The 15703-nt window shown below is 39.7% G+C and overlaps 2 protein-coding genes across 3 annotated transcripts in view; both read left to right on the forward strand.

Moving 5' to 3' along the window:
* LOC131329098 (sister chromatid cohesion protein PDS5 homolog B) overlaps positions 1-7309 on the forward strand; it is a 47386-nt gene extending 40077 nt beyond the window's left edge. Inside the window, exons 27-31 of one of the 2 annotated variants that reach the window (XM_058362170.1) lie at positions 323-409; positions 1049-1077; positions 2848-2966; positions 5658-5731; positions 7037-7309. In XM_058362170.1, coding sequence (XP_058218153.1) covers positions 323-409; positions 1049-1077; positions 2848-2966; positions 5658-5731; positions 7037-7066 — 339 coding nt within the window. In that variant the 3' untranslated portion in view covers positions 7067-7309. The remainder of the gene's footprint in view (positions 1-322; positions 410-1048; positions 1078-2847; positions 2967-5657; positions 5732-7036) is intronic. The other variant, XM_058362171.1, reaches the window with a different exon arrangement.
* Positions 7310-12243: 4934 nt separating this feature from the next.
* Positions 12244-13266, forward strand: LOC131328511 (uncharacterized). The gene has a single exon (XM_058361451.1). The coding sequence runs from the start codon at positions 12244-12246 to the stop codon at positions 13264-13266; it is 1023 nt and encodes a 340-aa protein (XP_058217434.1).
* The last annotated feature ends 2437 nt before the right edge of the window (positions 13267-15703 follow it).

Genomic DNA, 15703 nt, shown 5'->3' on the forward strand with positions numbered 1-15703 from the left:
GGGGTGTTTTCCTTATATTGATTTTATGTATAGGTATTAGGTTGTATGCATGATGTTCTCTCGATTTAATTTTTTATTGCTTTCGTGAAAATATCTTGTCTGATATGAAATTTGTACTTTATAATTGTATGCTTGTTGCTCTGTGATTCCCACGTTTGTGGTCAAGACTACTCTTGAAGATGCCTATCCATTGTTTCAAAAAGTATTTTTCCATGTTCAACTTTCTAAGTTATGTACCGCACAATACATACATTTGCAAGCTCATCACTTTCTATTATCCAATACTGTTGTCGTACTATAGTTTTTATAATCTCTTATATAGATAACTTATGACAACGGGCAAGTTGAAGTGGTATGCTTGGAGACTGAAAACTGGGAGACAATAAGCAACGACTTCCTTCAGGAAAAGGTACAAATACTGCAAACATATTGCTTGCCTTTTGTTATTTCCGTTGGGCAGAAGACCATTAGATTGAAACTATTGATGATAAGTTCCTTTTTATGATTTGCATCTCCCTAAAGGACCAAACAATAAATATTACCCCTTGGAGATTACATCCCCAAACTCCACAAGGTAGGATGAGAAAAGAGAGAAACAAAAACCTTTATTTTTTCAATGGCCAAAGTAACCTATCTTTCTAAATTGCAAAATGTTTCCAGTATTTCCCAACATCCTTCATTTAGCTATAATGTGGCCAAAAGACCAAATAACCCTCAGTATCTGTATCTTTCCTGAAATGTCTTGAAATAGCAATTTTGTCTCTCCTCTTTGTTCATTATGTAATCTGAAGTTGTATAGACTAAAGTCTAGAAATTTTTGTTTGAATGTAAGGATGGCTTTTAGTGGTAGATGAGAACATTGTCTACCGTGAGAACAAGTGAACGGAATCTTCTGTTATCCGATTTCACAATTCTATTTTGTGCATGTAGAAAAATAGAAAAAAGCGAAATGTTTGCAGTCAATTGGGATATTTTGCTTCCAATTCTATTTGCTAATTTTGCAATTCAAAAATTGTCCTTACATAGTTTATACGTGGATCTATTGCAGGAGTCTAACACTTCTAATTCACAACACTGGTAAGTTGTTACTGATCTCACAGTTTTTATGTTTCGAAACCTGGGCCTTTGTGCCTGTATATTCGCTCAAAGATTGGTTCCTCGATTAGCTTGATTTATATATTGGCAAAAGTAACAATTTATTAGGGGAATGGGAAGGGAGTCCAATCAAAAGTTGGAACTGTATAGCCAGAGGGACAAAGCCCAATACAACCTGAGGGCCTAAAGTGCCCATATAAAAGCAATAAACGGCATAAACACCCCAAAAGGCCTAAAATGCCTAGATACATCAAAAAAGCCCAGCCCTAAGAAACCCAAAACCTACCCTAACAGATCTGAACCGTCGCCCCCCAACAGTTACAGATTAGCTTGATTAGATCACTTTGGAGATTTGGTTTTTTGCCTTTAGCGGTGACGTAGCTAGTAGCTATGCGAGTTCAACTCTAACCTGCACTCGATAGTCTACAAGGGCACGACATATTGTCTTTTGGGCATTTTCAGTAAAGCACCTTTATTTATTCAACCTTGCTACGGGGTACAGCAAAGATGATCCGAAATGCTCATTTTTCTTAAAATATTATTGTATCGGTTCCTGTAAAAAATCAACTCAATTGGATATCGGTATAATCTTTTTTAGAATTCGTATGGTGAGCTCATGAGTTTTGCCCTACCAATTCTGAAAAAGCCCTTATTGATATCCGATTGAGTTGATTTTTTACAGGAAGCGGTTATTGGATTATTTTTGTGGGACTCGAGATGGACCTTGCAAAAGAATGCGTGCATGATCTGTGGGGGAATATCTGTGCAAACATACTTTCCGTTATTTATTTATTCTTTTGTCTATTTGCTCAGGGGCTGACCTACCTTGGGGCATGTGGGGTCACGTGCCCCACTCAATCCCATTTTTTTCCCGACTAAATTTCTCTTGTTTGATTTAAGATTGCAAAGTATAGTTCACACACATTTGAGTCTTTTCTCAATGATCCGAGCTGTATGTAATGTAGAAATTGTCAAATAGTTTTTCCAAGCGAAGAAACAAGTTGGTCGGACACACATAACAGCTTGATAATAATATTTTATTTTTGCAAAAAATAGTTAGACCATGTATTTTTTGGAATAAAATTATTTCAATCAAGTGGGTCAGAGAATCTGATCAACATAGATTTTTGCCGGGACATTTTATTTGATGAGCCCTATCATATGAACGCTTGGGATCGACGAGGAGAGATATGGGTGTGGACAAATTGCACTTGTAGGGAATCAGAGTCCTTTTACTAAGTTAGAAAGTAAGAAAAACAAAGTGCCCCAAGATGAAAACAATAGTGAAACTGATTTTGCAAAACGTGTTTCACTACTTTACCACTCGGATCGCCAATTTCTTTTAACCTTCTATGTCAAAAAAGAGAGAGGGTTTTTTTAATTGAATTTTCTTTGTTAGATAAATTAGGACTTTATTGATGTATCTTAATGAAAAAAATTTAGTGAAATGCTCAAATATGTGTGAATATGTTTAAAACTTTTGGAAGCATATGCATATAAACTGCTTTCCATAATGGTATATAACCGTAGCTGACAATGAAACTTTTTAAGGTTATGAGGGAGTTCCTGTGTCCGCCACTGTATGAGCTTGTTTAAAAGAAACTATTGACTCGTAAGCCAAGTGAGTATGTTAGTGCATTTGGTGCGTTGGAGAAGAGTGATGCCACTAACTGGAGTCTAATACGTAATCTTGTTATGTTCTGTATTAAGCAGTCTTGTGCTTCAATATGAACGTTGACATCCTTGTTACAGTGATTTTGTCAATCATCAAACAAAACTGGATGACGAATTTCGGGATGACATTTGCCCAGCAAAAAGCTTTCCAATTAAGTCAAACAAGAACTTTCTCAAGAGAAAGATCCCTCTTCCAGGTAAGAATTTATCATTTAGTATAGAATTCGCTTGTTAAGGTTTTTTAGGTGATAACTGACAATAAATAGCCTGTTTGTGTTCCCGTAAAAAGCTAGTTCTTCTTCTTCTTTATGTTAGACAGACTTTGCAACTGACAAGCAATGCCCAATATCAGTTAAACTTAAGACTCTACTTGCCTAGATTGGAATTACGTTTTTCTGTTGAGTTATTAACTATTGTCATAATTACAAAGGTACACAATATTCCTTCTGATAATTGTCATTCACATTTTCAAAGTAGACTCACATGCATTCATTGTTGTTTTCAGATGTTTGTTTCACTTTCCTCCTCTCTTTTTCTTTTCGGCAGAATACAATTTACCTCCCTGTGGCTTGGCCCTTTGGCACTTCACTTCCCTGACCTTGAATATATAGATGTATATGTATGTACTAGCGTTGTGCTCGTTTGATGCATGGGATAAAAAAAAACTACATTGATTTTTTTGGCCCCATGCATCGAACGGGCACAATGCTAGTTGATAAAAAGATAGTTTAACATTTTCTTCGGTCCCGTGTTCGATGCACGCTAGCATTGGTCTTATTATATGCACTGAAAGACATATTTGAGTGAAAAATAAATTTGGAATACCATGTGACGATGATTGGAAAATTAGGAAAGATGATTTGGATGGATTTACAGGCAACACACATTTGCTTAGTACATAGTAAGTGTTGTGCCCGTTTGATACACAAGACAACAAAAAGTTCACATTTAATTTTTCCGTTTCATACCTTGAATGGCCACAATTGCTTAGTATATAGTTAGCGTTGTGCCCAATCGATGCACAGGACAACAAAAAGTTCACATTTAATTTTTCGGTTTCGTACCTCGAACAGCCACAATGCTAGTTTTAATCACTTTCAAAAGAAATGGGCTAATTCACAAAAGAAGAAACCATAATAGTAGTACTAATCAATTAGGAATGGAAAAAGCAGTTTAATTAAAAGGAAAAAGATTATGCATACCCATTTATTCCCCCTCCCACGTTCATTCTCTCTCTCTCTCTCTCTCCCCACCACATCCTGCTATCCCTCTCCCACGTTCTCTCTCTCTCTCTCTCCCACATCATCCCTCTCCCTCTTTTTCTCTCTCCCAATTTTAAGAAATTAAAGAAAATGAAAAATCCAAGAAATTAGGAATGGGGGTTTGAAGGCTTGTAGGATTCAAACACATTTCTAGGATATATTGATAGATAGATAGATTGATATATCGTACATAAATGTAAGTACAAGAGCACTTGATAATCAAAAGGAAAAGGATTTACAAACAGAGAGCATTTTGAGAAGAAAACAAAAGTAGAGAGAGTACTCCTAAGTGTATCTGGAGAGAACACCCAAATTTTTGTATTTCGAATTCTGTATTCGGAAGAAGAGAGAAGAATAGTCAGTAAAAGCAGGAGGAAGTGGGAGATCCTTCTTGGAGACCAAGTCTGCATGGCATCTTCCATTCGGCTCCCTCTCTTCTCTCATGGAAATCTATTTTCTCAATCTGATTTCTGGAATTATTTTTTGGCAAACTATTTTCTCAATTAAGTTTTGTGAACGGGCTGAAAGTTCTAAACAAGTAGTCGATTTGTCGTGACAAAAACCTCAAGTACCTTATTTGGACGTTCAAAACTTGATTGCCCAAATCTGGTGGCTTTTTGATGCAGTAAATATCAGAAAACAGCAAGAAACAGATGTAAAACTAAGTATAGAACGTAAAAGAGAGCAGACTCTAGGGTTTCAACCCAAGGACGTCTGTAGAATATTAGATTCTGTATTTGAGAGGTAAATAAAGCGGTCTAGTGGGCCTGCTTGGTCTTCGTAGTTTTGTATGCTCCTGCATCACTTTTTTTCTGATAAAGTTTATTTCAAAAGATTTCGCAACTCAAATAGGGACTGATGTTATGAAAATCTGTTTTCACAACTTAAAAAGGGTTGGTTTATTATTGTCCAACTTAAGTGAAATGGGTTTGCCATCCATTGCTCTGCCACGTTAAGTTCCAAATGGGGAAGAGAAAAATAAGGTACTCTTGCATTTATTTGGCTAATGGCATTTTGTGTTCAAATTAATTGCATTCTTATGTATGCACTTTACTCCAAACCACAAGGCATTATTTCCAAAAGTTAGGAGGTGAAGTGCCAAAGGGCCAAACCACAGGCAAGTAAATTGTGCCCTTCTCTTTTTCAATGCAGGAGTTAGTGTCTAGGGCTTGTATAAAAGACTTCCTTCCAGGGTTTCCTTTTTACCATTTGAGTTTGTGGGAGTCGGGGAGTGGGTACAAACCATTTCATGTATTGTCAATTTCAGTGCGAAGTTTGGGGACATATGTCTACTTCAGATTTCTTGGTTTTGTTAGCTCTTGATAGTTGATAGCGCACCATAGCTTTCAGTATTTTGTTTGCTGGTTTAGGAATCTCGATATTAGGCTATAAAAGTTTATCCGTTTTCTTAAAATAAGTAAGCATGCCCAATTCTCTTATGTATTCAATAACTTGTCCAGCATTTGCATGTTTATCTTTGTTGAGCCATGAGATGTTTTATTTCCTTTTCCGGGTCCTACTTACTTATAGTTGCTTCTCACAGTGGTGGATTGTAGTAATTTGCTTTGTATATATGAAACTGTTATTCTGGTGGTTTAGGGCCAATTCTGTGACTTCTGGTTGCAGGGAAGGAGAACAAGGGGCAGAAACTTTTAATGGGCACGTCAAGATCTGAAGTTATTGATGAGAATCCGGAAGTTGTAAGCATGACCATTTCTTTTCTCCTTTCCTCTTCCTCTCTTTTCACTTGCACAATACAAACACTCTCTGTTCACTTGCACAATACACGTACAGCCAAGATTTCTGGAGCTTTATTGTTGCCATGAAGAAGTTGGATTTCTTACTGTCCTATTATCTTGGCTTGTATATTTGGTGAGAAGGATATGGATTTGGACAATGAGTTTGGGAGATTTACCGTGATTGATTTGGAATGACTATTTAGTATTTAAGTAGGAGACTAGGAGTTTTTTGAAATCTGTTAGCGATTTCCTAAGAAATACATCTCATTTCTATTTCTAACCCATCTTACATTCTAGTTTCACTAGCTAGTGGCGATTCTATGTGGGAAGTAGTGGGTGCAAGTGAACTCACTGAAATTTCAAAATTTTGTTCTAGGTATAGGATATTTTGACTGTTTAGGTCTGTAGCCTTGAACCCATTAAACTGTCCTTCTGAACCCTTGGATCTTTGGGGTGAAAGAAATAAAGGGTGAGTGATGTGCCACTTGAATGTTCTTCTAGTCTGAAAATAGTCAAAATACCGTATGAGCAGTACAATTGTGGGAGAAAATAATCCAGTGGAGCTGTCTCCTTACAAAATCAAAAGTTTTGGCTCTAGGCAAGTGACACCTAAGTTATTGTAGCACATTAGAAACACACGTTTGACACGAGACTGTGATAATACACCACTGTATTTTTTTCCCTCCATGTCATTTTTCATCAACATCACCTTCTGGTGCCCTGATCTAGTGGGTTTACTACTAACTTCACTTTTGTTTCGTCAGTACTACCAGATCAGTTTTTGTGCCCTTGTAAATAAGTATGTATTTGCATTAGGTTTTCATTGAACCCCCTAGCTACGAGAGCTGGCGTCGCCCCTGCTAAGCTACCTATAGCCTAATTGGACTGAAAAATTAAATCCCTTACTTTGGAAACTACTTCTATCCAAACGAAGCCTTAGGGGCTTGTAAATTGTAATAGTCTACTGAAGGGACCACAATGGCTGTATTGCGATATTGGATTTGTCCAGAGAAAGAAAGGGACATAGAATACTTGCACATTACATTTTATGGATAATGAAACAAAGCAAATGGTTCATCGAGAGAGTAAAAAAAAACCTTTGCCTTCATTTGCGTATTACTAGATCTTTTCATTTTCCCTCCACAAATCTAAGATGGCCTAGAAGAAAGCCCATGTAAGGTGAATTGTGCGTTGTGTTTTATTGATCTTTAACCTTTCGCTGACCTCGTTTTGCAGTAGTGTTTAATTTGGTGTTGTTTATTTCAGAGAGCTCGAAGAACTCGGAGACGGCAATAAATTATTTTCAAAGCTGCAGAGTGCTATTCCGTTTCCAGAATCCTGGCAAGTTTTGTTTTTGCAGATTCTTTTCTTTGTAGAGTGTGGCTAGCAGGGATTTGGTACTTCTCCCTCTTTTGAATGTAGCTCTTGAAATATACAGCCCATCTCGGCCTAATCTTGTTGTAATTACCCTGAATTGATGTGAATGGAGTTGTACTGTACAACAACTCTTGTTTCGTCATATTTAGTGATCTTGCTTTAGGTGTTGCATGATTTTGAATGTTACTAGGGAGTGGATCTCTCTGCTGGAGTTGTCTCATAAGTGCGGGTCCTTCAAACATATCTTCACTTGAAGATATCCCTGCATTGTGAGAAAATATTTGATTGTTCGGGACAGTTACTGGAGAGGGTCCCAACCCTACTACTTATAGTTGGATAGTGAGTTCCGTTTTCAACCAGCTGGTGGCAATTTAGAAGAAACAGCCCACAAATGGTAGGGAATAAGGAAACAGTTGTTGGAAGTTATATTCCCAGGGAGTATTTTCGTTCTTACCTCTATGTAGTGAGAAATCTAAAATAGGAAGAATGAAAATAATTCTCTTATGCTGTCATCCTGTTCATTTTTTGTCCTCAAGCAAAACGAGGAGAGGTTAGTGTCGTCTTTGTTTTTCTCCACCAAGCCAAGCCATAGTATATTTCAATATTGAACATGTTGTGACAAAACGGCAGTGAAAGGGAAATGAAAAGTAAAAGGGTCCTCTTTATTAGTAAATGTTTTGGACCATTTTGTTGGCGTTATCTCTCACATGTGTGCGTTTTATAGACAGCTCTTACCAGTCGAAGTCTCTTGCACTGTGAGGAATTGTTGAACTATATGGTGACCCGAACAGTAAGTCAGGACCCAATTGAAAATTGAACATCTCTCTCTCTCCATAAGGGACATGTTGCTCGTCTTATAGACGTTTGTCTTCCTTTTTATTTTGAACTCTTTTCAGTTCAACACTGAATCCCAATCTTCTTTAAGATGATAATGTTAGTGTAGTTATACCAAAGGGGTTAAACTGATTCATTTGGATCTTTTTATGTGAAAATTAGTTGAAAGGAAAAAGTGACAGAAAGTGGAGGCTTTTATTTTTGTTTTTTTAGAATGAGAAAGTGGGGTCTTGGAAGGAATTGCTAGTTGGGTTGAGGGTTGAGGGAGGGACCCCCTGAGTTTGGAGAAGACTACGCGAAAAAGGGTGTGGAAAGGGGAGGCCCACATCCAGATTTGGTCCATGATGTGAACCTGATCACAAACCTACCAAATTGGAACAGCCTTTTCTTTGACCATTTTAGTTTGTCTGTTTTTTTTTAAGGTGCTTTCGGATGCTTCATAGATGCTACCCCATGCGTAAATTTGTACCATACGCTATGCATGGGTAGAATCTATAAATTCGTACCATACACTATTCATTAAGTTTTTAAGCGAATTCGAATTGAGCTCGAACTCAATGAAAATTTGACGAGCCAAGCTTTCCTAGGTTTAAGTCAAACGCAAACTTGTTTACGAATCTCAACTAGTAAAAAATATTAGATATATATGCTTTCATAGAGGTTTGGAATTGCAAATGATTTTTTTATATTTTGTACCTAAATAAGTTTATATATATATTTCTACAAAATTATAAAAATATATTAAAATTTCAGTTTGCAGTAAGGAGGAGATTCATCTGACTCTTGATCTAAATCTTTCCGTAAAGCGAGAATCGGACGGAAAGAATATCTATCTTATTCGAATCTCAGAACGTGAAAACCATAGTTTTGATTCTATTGATACCGACGTAGCAACAGCCACTCAGCTTGACCAGCGAATCGTTATCCTTCATCGGAGAATGCGAGATGAGCGCTCCCACTGATTGGAGTCTTCCCTCCAAGACTGATAGACAAGTAGGTTAAGAACACGCAGCAAACACCTACTCCTATCAAAATGAGAAGCGAGCCCCTGCGGCCTTTCTTCAGTTCTTCTCCCTCAGGTCGAGTGAGGTTGGGATGTAAGCCCCTCCTACTTTTAAAAGTTTATACATGTATACATGTTATAAAATTTTCAATATGTACATGCAAAAGTTTATAAATATTCAAGTTTATATGTGAAATATCACGGTATATAGACATATATATATACTCTAACTTCGCGAGCTCAATCGAGTCGAATGCTATCAAGTTCAGGTTCAGTTTATTTATTAAACGAGCCTAACATTGAGGTTCAGGGCTGGTTTGTTTAGTACCCGAATCGAATTCAAACGAGTTTTTACCGAGTCAAGCCTCAAACAGTTCGTGAGAAGCTTGGTTTATTTGCAGCCCCACTCATAACCTTCTTTGCATCTCTCTCGTTTCTCTTCCCTCCCGAAAAAAAAAAGTCACATTCTCTTCGCACTTCAAACTTTCTAGCAAAGTACTGTACATCATAACCTATAAATTTAAGTACTCCACATATGGATATCTATACTATATACTAAGCAAATGCACTGTTACCTAAAATAAAAAGAAGCTCTATCCTTAACTCTCGCTCCTAGCTACATGGCATTCTCTTAATAATGTTTATTTTCTTCTTTTTTTCATTACACTTTTCAGAATACCACAAGTTTAAAAAAAAAAACTTTCGAACTTCCTTCCATGCTCAAACATTCTCATTAAATTTTTTATATTTAATGTTAAATCATAAATAATGATGGGTAAATAAAGTAACAAGACTTTACCCATAGTTATAAATAACATTAAACACAATATAATTTTTTCCTTGCTCCCGTGGGTAGGACGCTTGTATGGATATATATACATTTGGTTGTCTCTCTCTTTTACTAATTGTTAGGAAGTCCCATCCATGCCCATAGAACGAGCATCTGTTGGGCAGCGGAGAAAATTAGGGTTTCCAAACTAACTAGTGTATTTCCTTTTAACAGCATCGGGGTCACCTTATCTAAGTGATCATGGTGCGGTGCAAAATAGAGTTAATTACCATGATTTATTTAATGATTTGACTCGTTTATTTTCGTAGAGTCTAACATGTACGAGTAAGTTATTTATGCAGAAAATTTATTTATTCATTTGGTCATCTCCGTTCTCAGTAGATTTGATTACCTATTTCTCTTCAGACAAATACGAAACAACGTGGATGAAGTGCTTAATTATGTTAAATTATGTTAAATTATGTTATCTTTTGCATTGTTGAGACCTACATATTCGATAGTGTGGATCATTGAAATTTGAAATCAAATCATGGTGCTCCATCACATGAGGAGATCTTAGTTCACATTAAAAGTATAAACCACAATTATTTCTACGTACAATGGGGTCTCAAATTTGCAGTTTTCGAAATCGAACTTTTTCGTGATTTTAATGCCGCCGTGACTCAAACCAACTCCTCTATGTTGGGAAGGACATCGATTTTTATTCAGCCAAGCCACGACTTCTTATGTGGAAACTTGTTTTGAGTACTCTTGGGATATCGCCACGTGGTGTCTTAATCCAACTCCACAACCACATGTACATTCATGGTGGTTTAGAATTATCACGTGGCTGTGTCCTTCAACAAGAAATTGAAGGTGTTTTTTTTTTTTTTTTTAATGGCATCATTACGGAAGTGCTGCATGCGAGAGTCCACAGATTTTTTATGTCTCACTGGGATTGAGAGGTGGGGGTAACCCTCCATTGTTAGATTATTTTATTATTATTTAGCATTGGATCAAGGAAATACAGGCTAGAAAAATAAAACACATATTGTTTAATTTATTACTCCTATATATGTTATTCTCTCCGTGAATTAATGCATCAAGAGTGCAATTATTAGGGCCGGTTTTTGGTTTTTTCAGGGCCCGATGAGAATGTTTTTTAATGGGGCCCTTTATATAATTCGTAAAAAAAAAGAAAAGAAAAGGAAAAGATATAAAAATACTTTAAAGAAAGTACTATAAGTATTCAAAACCATAATAGCAAAAGGCTGATAATCATTCCATTAATTCGAAATGTATTACTTAAACTTCACTCTTTTCGTATTTTTTTTGTAGCAAAAGTAATATTTAAGCTCTAATAATTAAGTTAGCCACCACATCTTTTTCAATGGATAGCCTTCTAATCCATTCAACCATTCTTGCGACGTAGTTGACTAAAGGGAAGATTCGCTCAACTTTTAACTTCCAAAAGCATTTTTTCCAAGTGGCGACTATAACTAGTAAGTCAAGTACATTCTATTTGCAATCCACGCATCTAAAAAACAATTACCCATTAGTTTTACATATATAACTGAACACTTCCTTTGGCTTTCTTATTTCTTTGGCGAACTTGAGGTCTAATTGAGCACCAATGCCAACAAGATCCTGATCGACGAATGTTTGACGATAGGGGATAACACCTCGTTATAGTTTACCCCTCCGTTTGCTCATTATAGTTGACCCCTCCATTTGAGTACTATAATCCTTACCTACAAACCTCTCTCTGTATTTGACTTTCTCTGATCCAGTACCCTCATTTTTTGCATAGGCCCATTTTCAGTTGATTTATTTCTTTCCCTTTGAAAGCTGAACCAACTCTTAGGTCTGATTATTGGAGATCGAGTGAATCTATCTCTTCATCAATCGCACTGTCTACCTCGGCTCCCTTGGGCTCCGGTGGTTCAACAAGCTGCCTGCTGGATCCATACGGAACCTCGCCAACCTCGAACGCGCCTTCAACACTTGTTTCATCACAAGCAACAGGACCGCCAAAGAGCCTGAGTCACTATCCCAGATGAGGAAGCTCCCTGCAGAAACACTTAGACAGTATGTCGAGCGCTATTGGCAAATCTTCAATGAGATCCCTGGAATCGACGAGTACTGGGCTGCGCGAACCTTAAAAAATGGCTTGGAAATTGGCAGCAAGATCCTGGACGAACTCGCCATCTGCCCACCCCATGGCATGGGCGAATTAATGCGCATTGTAGAACGATTCTGCGCTCTTGAAGAATTTTACGCAGACCGAGCGGCTCAGAGGATACCAAACCCAATTACCATACCCACAATGGCCACGACACAGCTACCTGCACCAATCATAGCCCATCAGTCCCAGCAAAAGAAACACGTAACAACATTAAGGAAGGGAAGAAACACTCGTGAAAGGTGCACGACTACGTGGCTGAAACCACATACTTCAAAGAGCCCATCTGGTCTTTCCTAAAAGAGATAATGAGGCAACCATGGTTCGAATGGCCAACAGGGAAGCTCGGCACTGACACTAGCCAAGAAGATCAAAACCCAAGGAAAAAGTGCTCGTATCATAATGAACTCGGTCACTACACAACGGCATGCGCACCATACAAAGCACTATTGGAGCGTCTGGCAACCCAAGGTCATCTCGATCAATACATTGATCGAACCAAAACACCTACCCGTCAACCTGCTGGAAATCCCAACCCAAATGAGCCGCGGCCGACGAAACACGTAATTCACTGCCCAGTGACAAAGGAATCTGAAACTAACCTTCGTGCCGACCTCAATCGCGCATCCACTTCCAAGCAAGTACTCGCGGTAGGACCTGGATCCAAACATCCACGTCCAGAAGAATTACCCAAATGGACAATAACTTTTACCGAGCGCGATCTCGAGCGTGTGCAAACCCCACACTCTAATGCCCTCGTCGTAACTGTCCAAATTGGAGTCCATGACGTCAAGCGCGTTCTAATCGATCAGGGAAGCTCGGCGGAGGTCATGTACTATGACTTGTTCAAAAAGCTTGATCTCCCAGAGTCGACTTTGCAACCCACCGAAGTACCCCTCATCGGATTCAACGGAGCACCTGTCTGGCCACTTGGTCGAATCTTCCTACCAGTCGTCGTTGGCTCAAAAACATTAAGCGTCGAATTTATCATCGTCAATGTACCAAGCCCATACAACGCAATTCTTGGCCGAACTTGGCTGCACGGCATGCAAGCAATCGCCTCAACCTACCACCAGGTCGTTCGCTTCATCGGCACCAATGGGAGACAGGAAGATCTACGAGGTGACCAAATAGCCTCGAAAAAATGCTATGTCTCAGCCGTCCACAACTCCACCAAAGCCAAGCAAGTGCAATGGGTTGAAGTCCCAGACATTGCCGTGATTGATGACGTCGGCCAGAAAGCCACAGACAAAGCAAAAGAGGACCTCGTCCAAATGCCCATCAACGAGGATGGCTCCCGATTCTTCTTACTCTTCCATCAGCGAAGCTGACCGTGAAGAAATGTTCCAATACCTCAAGAAAAACATAGAAGTTTTTGCTTGGACCCCCAACGAGATGCCGGGGGTCGACCCCAAATTTATCAGTCACTCTCTCAACATCAAGAAAGATGCCAAGCCTGTCATCCAAAAGTCACGGCGTTCTGCGGCCGAACATGCTGACGCCGTCGTTGAAGAAGTCAAACGTTTGCTGGAAGCCAACGCCATCCAAGAAGTACAATACCCAACATGGTTATCCAACACAGTGGTCGTTAAGAAGAAAAACGGCAAATGCCAAGTTTGCGTGGATTAAACCAATCTCAACGACGCTTGTCCAAAGGATTGGTTCCCACTCCCTAAGATTGATCAACTTGTGGACGCAACGGCAGGCCATGCTCTGTTAAGCTTCCTAGACGCCTACCGTGGCTACCACCAAATTGCCATAGACCCCGACAACATGGAAAAAACTGCTTTTATCACACCATATGGCATCTTTTGCTACCGAGTCATGCCCTTTGGGCTTAAGAATTCAGGCGCCACATTCAACAAAGCCATATTCAAGATGTTGCAAGAACAAATTGGCCACACCGTGGAAGCCTACATTGACGACCTCGTTGTCAAGAGCAAGAAGGAATCCAACCATCTGCAAGACTTGGCAAAAGTCTTTGAAATCCTTAAACTACACAAGCTACGACTAAACCCTGAAAAGTGCGTGTTCGGCGTGAGCGCTGGGAAATTCCTTGGACACCTGGTCACCCGACATGGCATTGAGGCTGACCCTAACCAGATAAAGGCCGTTAAAGACTTGCGCCCACCAAGGACAATCAAGGAAGTACAAAGGCTAACTGGGATGACAGTGGCTCTGAACCGGTTTATCAGCAAATCCTCAGACAAATGCTATGCATTCTTCCATGCCTTGAAAGGCAAGAGTTGATGCAGTTTTGAATGGACCATGGATTGCGACTCCGCCTTGACCGAACTCAAAGAATACTTAAGCTCAGCCCCTCTACTCGTGAAACCAAAGGAGTATGAGACCTTGTATCTATACCTTGCCATCTCCGCCCACGCAGTCAGTTCAGCATTGGTACGGCAAGTTGGCGCAGACGACTTGCCCATCTACTTCCCAAGCAAAACACTCCTCCCAGCGCAAACACGATATCTACCACTTGAGAAATTGGCACTCGCTCTTATCTCGACAGCCAGGAAACTCATCCCCTACTTCTAATCCCACACCATAACTGTCTTAACAGAGCACCCTCTAAAAAGCCTCTTCTGTAGGGTTGATCTCTCCAACAAGGTCTCCAAATGGGCAGTCGAATTAGCAAACTTCGACATCCGTTTCGAGCCACGAACAGCGATTAAGGGTCAAATTCTCACCAACTTCATCGCAGAACTAACACCGGAGGACACAGAAATTCTCAACACTTCCACTCCTCAACTTGTCACCGAATCAACTAAAGCACCACCACCGTGGCTACTTTTTCAAGGTGACATCTGGCGACTACATGTCGACGGGGCTTCCAACAGCAACGGAGCCGAGGCAGGAGTTGTCTTAGTTTCCCCATGTGGCACACTTCATGAAAGTTCTCTAAGCATCGACTTCCCCGCCACCAATAACGAAGCCGAATATGAAGCCTTACTTGCTGGCTTGCTCGGCAGTTGCGATGAAAGTTTTTGATCTTATTGTTTATTGCAATTCTCAACTCATAGTAAACTAAGTACTTGAAGACTATGAAGCTCGAGACCCGCAAATGTCAAAGTACTAGGCAACGATAGCCGAGCTCATCACGCACTTTAAGAATTTCAAAATCGAGCAGATCAACAGCGAACACAACGCGCATGCAGACGCATTCGCTGGCCTTGCTTCAGCTTCAAAAGCATCCGAATTCAGGACCATCAACTTTGGTAGCATCGACCACCCAAGCTTTGACACCACTCAAGAAGTACTTAACGTTGAACTTGGTCCAAGTTGGATGGACGAGATCATGGCGTTCCTCAAACACAACACTCTTCCAACAGACAAAAAGGAAGTCTATCGCATCAGGAACAAAGCCGCTTATTACTGGCTCTCTGAAAGCAGCCAACTTTACAGGAAATCTATCTCGGGCCCTTATCTCCTCGTCGTTCACACAACCCAAGTACCCGCAATTCTCACCGAGCTTCACTCAGGTAGCTATGGATGCCACTCAGGTGGCCGTTCACTTTGCCAACGAGCAATCAGTCAAGGTTATTTTTGGAAGAACATGAAAAAAGACTGCGAAGAAGTCGTCTGCAAATTCCGACCGTGCCAGCTTTTTTCTCCTATACCAAAATGACCTGCCCAGAACCTTTCCCCCATCACAAGCCCTTGGCCTTTTGCACAATGGGGGCTTGACATCGTAGGAAAATTGTCCACGGCTCCAGGAGGTTTTAAATTTTTGATTACGGCAACAGACTACTTCTCCAAATGGGT

The sequence above is a fragment of the Rhododendron vialii genome, chromosome 6a, assembly GCF_030253575.1.
Source record: "Rhododendron vialii isolate Sample 1 chromosome 6a, ASM3025357v1".
Lineage (NCBI taxonomy): Eukaryota > Viridiplantae > Streptophyta > Magnoliopsida > Ericales > Ericaceae > Rhododendron > Rhododendron vialii.

Coding starts and splice junctions, on each gene's coding strand:
- LOC131328511 (XM_058361451.1), top strand. CDS start 12,244: ATGAGGCAACCATGGTTCGAATGGCCAACAGGGAAGCTCGGCACTGAC.